This window comes from Lactuca serriola, chromosome 4 (genome assembly GCF_051521515.1).
Source record: "Lactuca serriola cultivar US96UC23 chromosome 4, Lser_US96UC23_V15, whole genome shotgun sequence".
Classification (NCBI taxonomy): Eukaryota; Viridiplantae; Streptophyta; class Magnoliopsida; order Asterales; family Asteraceae; genus Lactuca; species Lactuca serriola.
In genome coordinates this window covers 301896397-301908902 of record NC_136411.1, presented here as the reverse complement: position 1 = coordinate 301908902, position 12506 = coordinate 301896397, and the positions used below count along the sequence as shown (strand labels likewise).

The window sequence follows — 12506 nt, the reverse complement described above, 5'->3', positions numbered from 1 at the left end:
TTTGTTTCTTCTCTAATTCAATATGGTATCAGAGGGGTAGTTCTTTCTTCTTCTTCACTTTCTCATTTTTTTTATTCCTTCATTCAAGAATGGTGATTCCAATCGTTAATTCTTCATCAAATCAATTTTCTCAAATCAATCATTCTGATCCTTTATACCTGCATCCATCCGATCATCCCATAATGTTATTAGTTTCAAAACAATTTGATGGTTCGAATTTCAATTCCTGGAACCAAGCTATGTCGATTGCCCTATCTGCTAAAAAAAATTGGGATTCATGAATGAAAAAATCCCTAAACCAGATGAAAATGATCCTAATCTTGATACATGGCAACGTTGCAATGATATGGTGATAGCATGGATTCTTGAAGTCTTATATGGAGACATTGCAAAATCAGTCATATACTCATCTTCATCTTACGAGATCTGGAATGAACTTGATGCATGTTTTGGTCAATCAAATGGTGCAAAACTCTATCAATTGCAAAAGGAGTTCTCAGATTTGTCTCAAGGAACAAGTGATTTAGCCACATACTATACCAAACTCAAGAAGTTTTGGGATGAATTGAGTGCTTTATCATTTGCACCTGCGTGTACCTATGGAGCGATGCACAAAATTCAAGAACTCGAACAAAATAAAAAACTGATCAAATTTCTCATGGGGATCAATAACGATTATTCATCCACTAGAGGTAACATCCTTATGATGAAACCTCTTCCAACTGTCTCTCAAACTTATGCTCTCTTAATCCAAGATGAGAATCAAAGAGAAATACATTCCGCATCAATTTTCTCAATGGATTTTGCTTCCATGAATGCTAAATTTGGAAATAATTTTTCTAAAGCTACAAACTATGAGAGCAAGAAATCTATAGTTTGTACTCACTGTAAAAAATCAGGACATCTAGTGAACAAGTGTTATCGACTTGTTGGATTCCCAAAGGAATTCAAATTCACAAAAGGAACAAGTGTAGCTGGTAATGTTTCAAGCACTCAAACCAACAATGATAATGGATATTCTCAAGTTTATTAAGTTCACCATGGAAATTCAAACAATAATGAAGAAAATTCTTTGTCTGGTCTGATTACAAGTCAATATCAGTAGATCTTGACTATGCTCAACTCTCAATCAATGAATTCAATCAATGTGGGTGCATACAAAATCACAAATGAAGGATCAAACCTGTGAGGAAACAACAACAACTGTTCCAACATTAAATTTGTTGGTAATATTTTTGATACTCATCAAATTCCAATAGATTGCAATTATCTTATCACTTCATCAACCACTTGGATAATTGATTCTGGTGCAAGTAATCATATGTGTTTTGATAAGTCTGCATTATTTTCAATCAAAACACTTGAGATACCTCATTCAGTTACTTTTCCTAATGGTCAGAAAACACATGCTTATAATATTGGAAACACATACATTGCAGATAATGTTGTCTTAAGCAATATTCTTTATGTTCTAATGTTCCGATATAATCTTCTATCAATTGGCAGATTGTGCAAACAATTAAAGGCCTTTGTTGTGCTCTCAAAATCATATTGTTTCTTGTTGCAGGGCCCTTCTCCGAAGAGGCCTTTGGTTCTTGTTAGATATGCAGCTGGATTGTATTTTGTCTAATCAAAGAATGCAGCCAACAAGAGTATAGTGTTGAATGTTTCTACACACCATCCTTCAGATAGCTTAGTTTACTTTGTTGATTCCCTTTGTAATGCAGTTTTAAATGATAACTCTACTTCTCTATAGCATAAACGCCTAGGACATTTGCCTTTATACAAGTTGAAAACGTTTGATTTCATTAATAATCAGTCTTCTTTTGATGAATCTGTTTTTGAAATTTGTCCAAAGGCCAGACAACACAAATTACCATTCAAACAAAGCACAATTCATACAAGTTCTACATTTGAATTTGTGCATATTGATACATAGGGACCTTATAATACAAAAACTTACATGGGCCATTCTTACTTCTTAACCATAGTAGATGATTTTTGAAGGTGCACTTGGACTATTCTATTAAGCACCAAAAGCAATGCCTTTCAAGTGATGAAAGGGTTTGTAGCAATGGTTGAAACCCAATTTAACAAGAAAATCAAGATTCTAAGATCAGATAATGCTTTGGAACTTGGATTTAGCAATGAAAGAAAAAATTTCTTGCAAGAAAAAGGCATAATACATCAAACAAGCTGTAGAAATTATTCCCAACATAATGGAGTAGTAGAGAGAAAACATAAGCACCTGCTTGAAACTGCCAGAGCTCTTCTTTTCCAGTCCAACCTTCCAATCAGATTTTGGGGTGATTGTATTCTCACTGCTTCCTATCTTATAAACAGATTTCCAACAAAACTTCTTCAAGGAAAAACTCCATTCTTCAAGTTGTATGATTCTAAACCCACTTACTCTCATTTAAAAGCATTTGTATGTTTGTGTTTTGTAAGCACATTAAAGACTAACATGGATAAATTCAAACCTAGAGCATCTCTGTGTGTATTCATTGGTTATCCTTTTGGCAAAAAGGCATATAAACTATATGATATACATGCTCAAAAGGTTATCATTTCCAGAGATGTTCATTTCCATGAGAACATATTTCCTTATCATTCCATGAATTCTAATCCTGCACACATTTTTGTTCCTCAAGAACATACCATTTCGTGTGATGACAATGTTGAAATTAATGCCAATCTCAATATTGTCCCTCCTTCTTCCACAGCTTCAAACGTTTCTTGTCCCCCTGTTCTCAGAAGATCTTTAAGAAATCATCATACACCTTCTTATTTGACAGATTTTATATGTAATGGTGTCATTGATTATTATGTTCACACTATTACTCACATCTCTCCAATAAATCATGTTTGCTTTACTACTCTTGATAATCAAAGCAAAACTTTTCTTCAAAATACAACTGATTTGTATGAACCATCAACTTATGAAGAAGTTGTAAAATTCCCAGAATGGAGAGAGGAAATGTCTAAAGAATTTGATGCTTTAAATGCAAATGATACATGGATCATTACCGATCTTCCCAAAGGAAAGAAACCAATTAGCTACAAGTGGGTTTACAAAATCAAATATAGGGCTAATGGAGAAATTGAAAGATGTAAAGGAAGACTTATGGTCAAAGGGTATACACATAAAGCTGGGATTGATTATACATAAACATTTTCTCTAGTTGTTAAAATGACAACAGTAAGGGCTCTCATTGCTACTGCTGCAAGAAGGATTGGAAAATGCATCAACTAGATGTCAACAATGCATTTTTGCATGGAGACTTGAATGAAGAAATTTACATGAATCCACCACCAGGTCTAGTGATGGACAATCCTAAGCAGGTTTGCAAGCTTCAAAAATCCCTCTATGGCCTAAAGCAAGCTTTTAGGCAATGGTATGCTATGTTGTCTTCAGCTTTAAAGGCTAAAGGGTATCAACATTCCAAGAATGATTACTCCTTTTTTTCATAAAATGATGGGAAAAAATGTCACTTATGTTGCCATCTATGTGGATGACATAATGATTACGGGAAACAATGATGATGAAGTGACTGAATTGAAAACTTTTCTTGATGAAACGTTTAAAATCAAAGATTTGGGGTATCTTAAATTGTTTCTTGGAATGGAAGTTTTATATTCAGATTCAGGAGTAATTCTAACTCAAAGGAAGTTTGCTAATGAAGTATTGAAAGAATTTCACTGTAATGGGAAAGCTTCTTGTCCTCTTCCTTCAAATGTGAAGTTATTACTAAATGAAGGACAACCTTTGAATGATAAAGAACTTTATCGAAGGCTAATAGGCAAACTAAACTTCTTAACAAATACTAGACCAGATCTTGCATTCACTGTGCAACATCTTAGTCAATTCATGAGTAATCCTTGTCTTCCTTATATTGAAGCTGCACTACATACTCCTCGATATATTATTGCCAATCCTGATCAAGGTCTTATTTTTAACAAAAATGACAATTTTACCCTTCAAGCCTTCTGTGACTCAGATTGGGCTACATGTCCACATTCAAGAAGAATTGTAAGTGGCTTCTTTATCATGCTAGGAGGAAGCCCAATTTCTTGGAAATCCAAGAAGCAAGTCACAATTTCACTATCATCTGCAGAAGCAGAGTATAGAAGCATGAGATGTATAACTGCTAAATTGGCTTGGTTGTCAAGACTTTTACATGAACTAAGTGTTCCAAATGTAATTCCTATCCCAATTAAATGTGACGACTAAGCTGCTATTTACATAGCCAAGAATCCCGTGTTTCATGAAAGAACGAAACACGTGGAAATTGATTGTCGTTTTGTGAGGGAAAAACTACAGGAAGGATTGATCTCGTTACATCATGTTCCAACAAAGATTCAGCTCGCTGATATGTTAACTAAAAATCTCCCTATCAAGAATCATCAATTTTTGCTTTCCAAGTTGGGAGTTTCCAACTCTCCAACTTGAGGGGATGTTAGTATTTATTGTCCACGTAAGCAATATTTAGCTAGAAGTTAGTTACTGTTAATAGTTTTGTTAGTCGGTTAGATTTGAGTTTTTCTCTTTCTTTCATGTATATAAGTCTATATGTTGGAGATTCAAGATAATTCAATATAGAAATCGTTTTTCATTATTTTCTTTGTTTCTTCTCTAATTCAGTAATATTTGTTATCGATTGCTGTTATAATCAAACATCTATGAACACGTTTATCTTCTGTAGTCATGGTTATTTGTCGTTATTTGATGAAATTTATGAAATTAGCCATGTATGAAGCTTATTGACCTGAAACTGATTCCTGAATATTTATTTGAACCTAAATAAAAGCTTTACTTAGACATGAATCAATTAATTATCTGTTGTTAATTGTTATAGATGTCGTTGAATCTTTACTTAAACCTGATTTTGTCTTGCTTTGTAGTGAGACTCACGATCAACAGCTTCCACAAGAGGCTGCTACAACTAATGCACTAGCTGCTACTATAGCCAATGGCCAAGCTGCTAGGAATACAAGGAGATTGACTTCTCCTGTTTGGGCTCATTTTGAAATACGAAAGTTTGATGGACTAGATACGGTTGAATGCAACTACTATGGGAAAAAGTTGAGTGGAAAAGGCAAGAATTGAACCAAACACTTGCATGAACATTACAAAAATGCAATAGAGTGAAAGTGTTTGGTGGACATTGATGTTTGGTGATTATTTTTGTTGCTTGTGACTGTTTCATGGATTTTTATGTTTGGTTTAGTTTGTTGTTTTTGAGAATTAAGTATGAACAAGTGATATTTTATTATTATTATGATAAGTGGTTATGTTTTTTCTGATTGTTGTATTTTGAAAAGTTATGCTTTATATACATGAGTATCCAACGGGTTCCCCGTATCCGTTGGGTATTTCTTCACCAAACCTGTTGGGTATTTCGCGAGGCAGGGGTGAGGATGGGGTTTGGGGTTGGAAGTTGGGTATGGGTATGGGATTTGTGGTCCCCGTCACTACCCACCCCCGCTTGTATCCCTACATATACATCAAGGTTCTCTATATCCTTTTAGAGGCATAAAATCATGAATTCAATTTTAAGACATAAAACATCATTCTATTCATCAAATTTCCATATATTTCGGATAGTAACATGTGTGTTTGTGCATGATGCTTTTGGCAGGGGATGTTAGTGGTATATACTTTCTTCTCATGATTGATGATAATAATTATGTTACGTTACCAATATATGAAGTTAGATCCACTTTCTTTGTTCTTCTCCGACAACAAACGAAAGAAAAGATTGTTTATAGATGTTACTACCATTTAGAAAATAGTTTGAAAGTTAAGTTTTATTATTTTTCAATATTTATCCGTTACAAATTGATCGTCCTTATGTTGTGATTTTATTTACTAAAGGTAAGATCCATATTAAAATTTATTCATATGCTATGTTGATGAAACACATATCAATTAGTTTAACTAGTAAGTGGCATAAACCAACTGCATCCCTGTGTAATTGTTAGCTCTTTTATAGGGCGTTGGATAGTAGCAAGTAGGGGTGTTCGTTTGCATGAATCGATTTGATCCGATCCAATCAAGTGAATCTAAATTGATTTCGATTTCAAAACATGGATCCGAATAGTCCAAACTAAATTCAAATCTGACCGATCCGATCCAATTACAATTCGGTTGGATCGGTTTTTGAATTCAGTTTTCAAAAACCGAAATATTTTAAAACGACATATAATTATAATATTACCCAATTTTACACAAGAAACGAAAAAAAAAAATTATTTAGTTGTGATTTGAAATTTATAAATAACTACTAAAAAGATATATTATAGTTAAGTATTTTATAGATAGAAAACTTTTGAAAGAAAATGCATATTAATGTTTTTTTATCGGGTGAGACATTTTGGAACCTATTTGAAAAAATAAATTACAAAATTAATAAATAGCTATAGATATATATTATAAATAAATAAATAATAAATGTTTATTCTGTTTTTTTTGGACTATTCGGTTCTTATTTTATAAACAAAAACCAACCCGAAATCCGAAATAATAATTCGGTTTTGTTGGAAATCAATACAAAAATCCGAATATCCGAACAAAATAGTCTAATCCAAATTGTTCAATTGAATAATTCGGTTTTATCCAAATAGTAAAAAACAACCCGTAGAAAGTGTCCAAATAGCATGCTTATGTCCATTCGTGCCCCAAGATTAGGTCTTACCGGGGTGTTGTTAAATCATCCAATTTGAAACCATGGATCTTGGCTTAGCTTTTTACAAAAACGCAAAATCACCTTGAGTTTGTAATGTGGCTAGGTCTTATCATACCAAAATTTTGCATATACAAGTTGTTTCAAAGGCCGGATGATAATATCTTAATTTTAAAATGTGTTTTAATTTTTGTATGATTTTTATTTACTAGTATCATTATGTTTTTAGAATATATTGAATTCTTACAAAAGTATTTATGGTTGCCAACATAACTTTTAAACAACTTTAGACGATATTTGTTTTAGATAAAACAACTTTACCCAAAAACTTAAGCTAAAATCAATTTTAATTTTCCTAGTTCTTTCCAAAGGTATAGTTTTATTGTTTTATTTTGTGTCATAAATAATATTAAAGTTTGCAAGAAATTACACCATATAAGTAACAGTAAAATAAAACAAATGTACTACCTGACTGAATCTTAAAATGAATAAGTCTTCAAAATTAATTTTGTAAAAATCTGGGGATGAAACTATTTCACAATACAAAAAATTTCCTCTTAAACTATCTTCAACTCATCTCCATTTTTTCCTCCATAAATGGAGTAAAAAATTGGAGTAAATAATGTTTCATCTCCAACCTACTCCATTTTCTATCTCATTTTTTACCCCAAAAAGTATATTCTAAGAATATTTCATTTTTATAACTTATATATATTATCAAATACACCCCTTTACTAATTAAACTCTATATTTATGATTAATTAATATAAATTAGTATAGAACATTATATTATAAATATTAAATATTGTATTTGAATTATTATTAGTGGATAAAATAAACTAAAAATATATAAAATAAAAATGAAAGAGACTAAAATTGACAACCAAACTTCATATCAATTTTTGGAGATATGAATAGTATTCCCCCGTATATGGGGGAATACTATTCATTTCTCCAAAAATTGAGGTGAAAATAGGATAGGGTTGAAGAAAAATGAGAAAGAAATAGAGTTTGGAGATGGATTGGAGAGGCCCTAGAAGGATCACCTTGAAAGTGATATCGATGTACCTCAGGCGATAGTGGACTACAATTTATGGGCTAACATAGCAACTAAGTTGAGACTAGTAGGAAGGCCAATGCACCAGTTGGGCTACAATGAAGTGGCACATAAGGTTCCGAATTTGGGCCTACTTCTTTTGGGATTTAGTTTGGTCTTGCGGTTTTCCATTTTGCGTCTTCGTCTAATCCGAATCGCGTATATTATAATTTATTCATATGACCATATCTATTTGAAATCTATTACCTTTCGATTTTCAGTTTAATATAATTAATTTATTAATTTAAATTCTAAAATATGTTATAAAATATAAAATATTATCTTATCATTGATAAGTTTTAAAATGATTACAGTAATACACTTATTTATTAATTGAAATACTATGATAAATTCAAAACATAAATAAAAATATAAAATAAATTTAAATAATATATAAAAATATTTTTTTTAGATAGTTAAAAAAATTTAAATATATAAACGCGGCAACTCAAACTAAATAAAATATTAAAAACATTATTTTTATTATGACTTAGATTTTTTTCAATTAATGGTTTTAATAAGTAACATAACAAATTACATTGTATTAACTTACCAACAATGGTTATGGGAAATTATTCAATTAAGTAATCTAACAACTTTTTAATGTTTAATAGAAAATTTTTTTTTTTTTTTTTTTTGCAAAAATAACCACTTTGTTCGAGGCATTTAGGACCAAGAAAAAACTTTTTTTTACTAACTCTGGAATGGATTCTGAATTCTAGCCTAAATTTCGGAATATGAGCAGTACTATAGAATGCCTAAGTCTGGAGTATTGTTCATATTCCGGACTAAAATTTCAGATTTCGAAAAAAAACTCTGAAATTTCAAGAAAAAGTTAGAAATCCGAAGAAAAAAATATTTATTTACTTAATTTAACAAAAAATTAAACAAACATAATAATATGAACTATATATAATATGGGTGCATAAAATTACACATTTTATTGAAAAACGATGATATTAAACATTATGAAATGTAGCATTCAGAACCTAAAAAAACAAAATAAATTCTTTGAAAATAAAAAAAAAAAACTATAAAAAGATGAACAGTACTCCGGAATATGAACAATATTTTTTTAGGCATTCTGAAAAAAATAGTTGTTTTTCAAAAACTTAAAAAATATGGTTAATTTCTTTAAAAAATAAATGGTTAATTTACTCAATTTCTTTTCATATATCAATTAACCATCATAATTGAATTAAAAAAATCAATAGATAAGCATTTGTAAGTTAATTAATAATAACGTTAAATTGTAATACTAAATTGAAGCCATATTTAGTTTTATGTAAACATAACCCGTGAGTAGATTTTATTAAATGATTTAATTCTGATAGACATATATTTTATAATATGACTCAAAATAATTACAAACTTATATATCATAATTTTTCTTATCATTATATTCCTTTGACCTCTCCATGATCTTTCAATTTCCAATTTAATATAATCAATATATTAATTTAAATAACGTGTGTATATATATATATATATATATATATATATATATATATATATATATATATATATATATATATATATATATGATTTTTTTTTGTCTTTTGACCATTTTATGTTTACCTAGGTGCCAAATGTTATTCATATATTTACCCGGTTTCTCTATTTCTCGGACAATGTTATACATTTCTCTTAAACTGAAAAGCAATATCTGAATCACATATCATTATATGTGCTATCAAAATTTTGAAAACCTTAGGTTGCGTTTAGTTACGGAAAAACAGTTTTCATTTTCCTTTTTCAGTTTTCATTTTCCGTTTTCATTTTTCATTTTTCATTTGAAAATTTAAAAAACGCGTTTGGTTAAAACTTATTTATTTCTCATTTTCAGTTTTAGAAAATTAGAAAACCTATTTAGATGTGTATTTTTCTATCGGTTTTTATTTTTAGAAAAAGGTAGCTGTGGTAGGGTGGGAGTGGGGGTGGTGGTGGTAGCGGGTCGGCGATGGTAGTGGCGGCAATTGTGGCAGTGGTGGTGATGGCGGCGGTAGTGGTGGTGGTGATGGTAGGTCGGTGATTATGATAGTAGTGTTGGGTGGGTGTGTCTGTATGTGTTTGTGGGTGTGGGTGTGTGTGTTTGTGGGGGTCGGTGTGTGTGTGGGTACACACTATGTGTATGTAGGTGTAGGGGTGGGTTTGTGTGTGTGTGTGTGTGTGTTTGTTTGTAGGGATAGGGGTGGGGTGGGGATGGGTATGGGTGTGTATGTGTGTGTGGTGGGGGTGGGGGGGTGGTTGTGTATGTGTGTGTGTGTTTGTAGGGGTGGGGTAGGTGGATGGGGTAGAAGTGGATTAATGTTTATATTTTAGAAAAATTTTGGAATTCGAAAAATATGGACAACAATGATTATAAGTTTTTCAAAAATTTTCAACTTCTTCATAATTTTAAAAAACGGAAAATTTTTATTTTCCATGAAAAATTAAAAAAAAAAAAAAATAGACGAACTAAACGCATTTTCAAAATTTTCGTTTTTCTTGAAATTTTTTTCCGAAAAACGGTTCATTTTTCCGCAACTAAACGCATTCTTAATTATCTGCTCCAACTTACCAAATGTGAGATTTGGTTTTCTCAAATTTTTAATTGTCACTCATCGCATATCTCCATATACTTTATGGTTTTTATTTTATCTTATTTAATCGTGTTTGTTAGAATTGAAAATGGATTATGATGGTTTCCCTTTGCTTTATATCATTTTCATACCTTCCTCGCTGCATGAGTTTTGAATTTGGTTTATAAGTCAAAAGAAAAGATATAACATCTACTATTTTTGCAGATTTTGCACTCAAGTTTGAGCCTCACATACTAATTTCTCTATTTTTACTGACGATGATAGATTAAATTCCAGTGTTGTTTGCTTAAGCATGATAGGTCTAACTTCAATATATAGATAGATATTCAATTGATTATGTATCAAGGAGTTTAAATAGAAGAGACGAGTTATCCTTATAATTTTATGTAATACGAATCTTTGATGGTACAATCTGATTTATGTTGTTTTTTTTTTCACTTGCATTTCTTGTGCAAGTTTATTATAACAACCGAATAACAGTCGATGTAAACATGGTTTATGAATATACATTTGTTGAGATTTCACAATAGCAAATGCAAATTCATGCAAGGTTTTTCATGATTTTTTAATTTTTTGTGAAGTTCTAGGTTTTAATTTTGGAGTTTTTTATGTGAAATGAACTAATGTTAGTAGTCGATGTTTCGATGATGGATTTTGATTTTTGGTAAAATCACGAGAAGTTATTGGTTATTAACTAAATTCTGTGTCAAATTTTCATATAAATCAAAAAAATATCACGACAAGTTATTGATTGGGAACCAAATAGGGGATTCTTGAGAAAAAAAACTTTCCTAGTATGTCTCACAAATTGATTATTTTATTAATTTTAATAGAAATAGAATTGAATAATTGATTTATTATATTGGGTACAAACACAATATAACATCACAAAAACACGAAAAGAATAAATATCACGACTTACATAATCTAAATTCCACATTTAAAAGCTAATTATCATGTACCTTTTTCTAAAACTCGTTTCTAACCTATCGATAAATCACCAATTTAAATAATTAATTGGCTATAATTGACAATGCTCATTTAGGAAAATTCCATTGGTTGCTTTAAACGAGGCCTCTACTTGGATTTTTACTTGGTTGAAATTACTCCTATAACAAGATTTTTAATAAGGTTGATAGCAAGTTCAAGTTTTATCTGTTTTTTCATCAATTTACCCAATAAAATATCTTTTTCAGGAGCTTGCATAAATTGCTTATGGACACTGCACCACTTCATACTTATTGTATATGGTAAAAGACGAAGGTCTTTATTTGAGTATGTTGGTGAGTGATTGTGCACATGTTACTTGAAATGTGGAAAGTAGATGTGTCTCGCAGTATATTGAAATTCTCATTTTCATGGTTAAAATTGGAAGATAAGTTACAATTTTTTGGTAAGTCAGGCAATACTCGAATTTGAACCTAAAATTACTTTTATATTTACCATTCTAGGTTATCTTATTTTTTTTCTTTCTCTATAATTTCACTAATTAATCAAATAATATTGGTTTTATTTTTGTTCTAATATTTTTCTAGAAAAAAATAAATAATAAAATAAATTTAAAAAAAATCTATTTTTTTTTATAAATAATGTCAAATTATAATTAAGTGGCATTAAAATCAAATGTACTAAAGGATTATAATATAGAAAAAAGTGTAAGTTTGTTCGATATACAATGTTAAGTCATATATTTGACACATTGTAGGATTTTGGCAAACTCTTTGATGTCTTTTAACATATCAAAACGAAATAATTTGTTGAAATGATTTTCTTTGTTTTAGCCATTTTTATGTTATATTTTTAATCAACCATGTATGATTGTCATTGTCTTTAATCAACCATGTTATATATATATATATATATATATATATATATATATATATATATATATATATATATATATATATATATATTGATTTTATCATTAATCCTTAGGCAAAGAACAATATTGATGTTTTGAAATCATTTTATATATTAATTAAAAACAACAATGAGATAATACTTCTAGAATCTAAAACCAAATAGTAAAATCCTTTAAAACTTTGAGATAATACATAGTTTGATAATAAAAAGACTACCAATTGTTAATAGTCTTTGAAAGTCATATTATGATCAAGATGATGGATAATAGAAGCAAATGATTGG

At 30.1% G+C, this 12506-nt stretch overlaps 1 protein-coding gene across 1 annotated transcript; it reads left to right on the top strand.

Annotated features, from left to right (window-relative positions):
• The first annotated feature begins 277 nt into the window (after positions 1 to 277).
• On the top strand, positions 278 to 1033 carry LOC145099471 (uncharacterized). The gene has a single exon (XM_079037043.1). It carries the CDS (start codon positions 278 to 280, stop codon positions 1031 to 1033), a length of 756 nt encoding a protein of 251 aa, XP_078893169.1.
• The last annotated feature ends 11473 nt before the right edge of the window (positions 1034 to 12506 follow it).

Coding starts and splice junctions, on each gene's coding strand:
- LOC145099471 (XM_079037043.1), top strand. CDS start 278: ATGAATGAAAAAATCCCTAAACCAGATGAAAATGATCCTAATCTTGAT.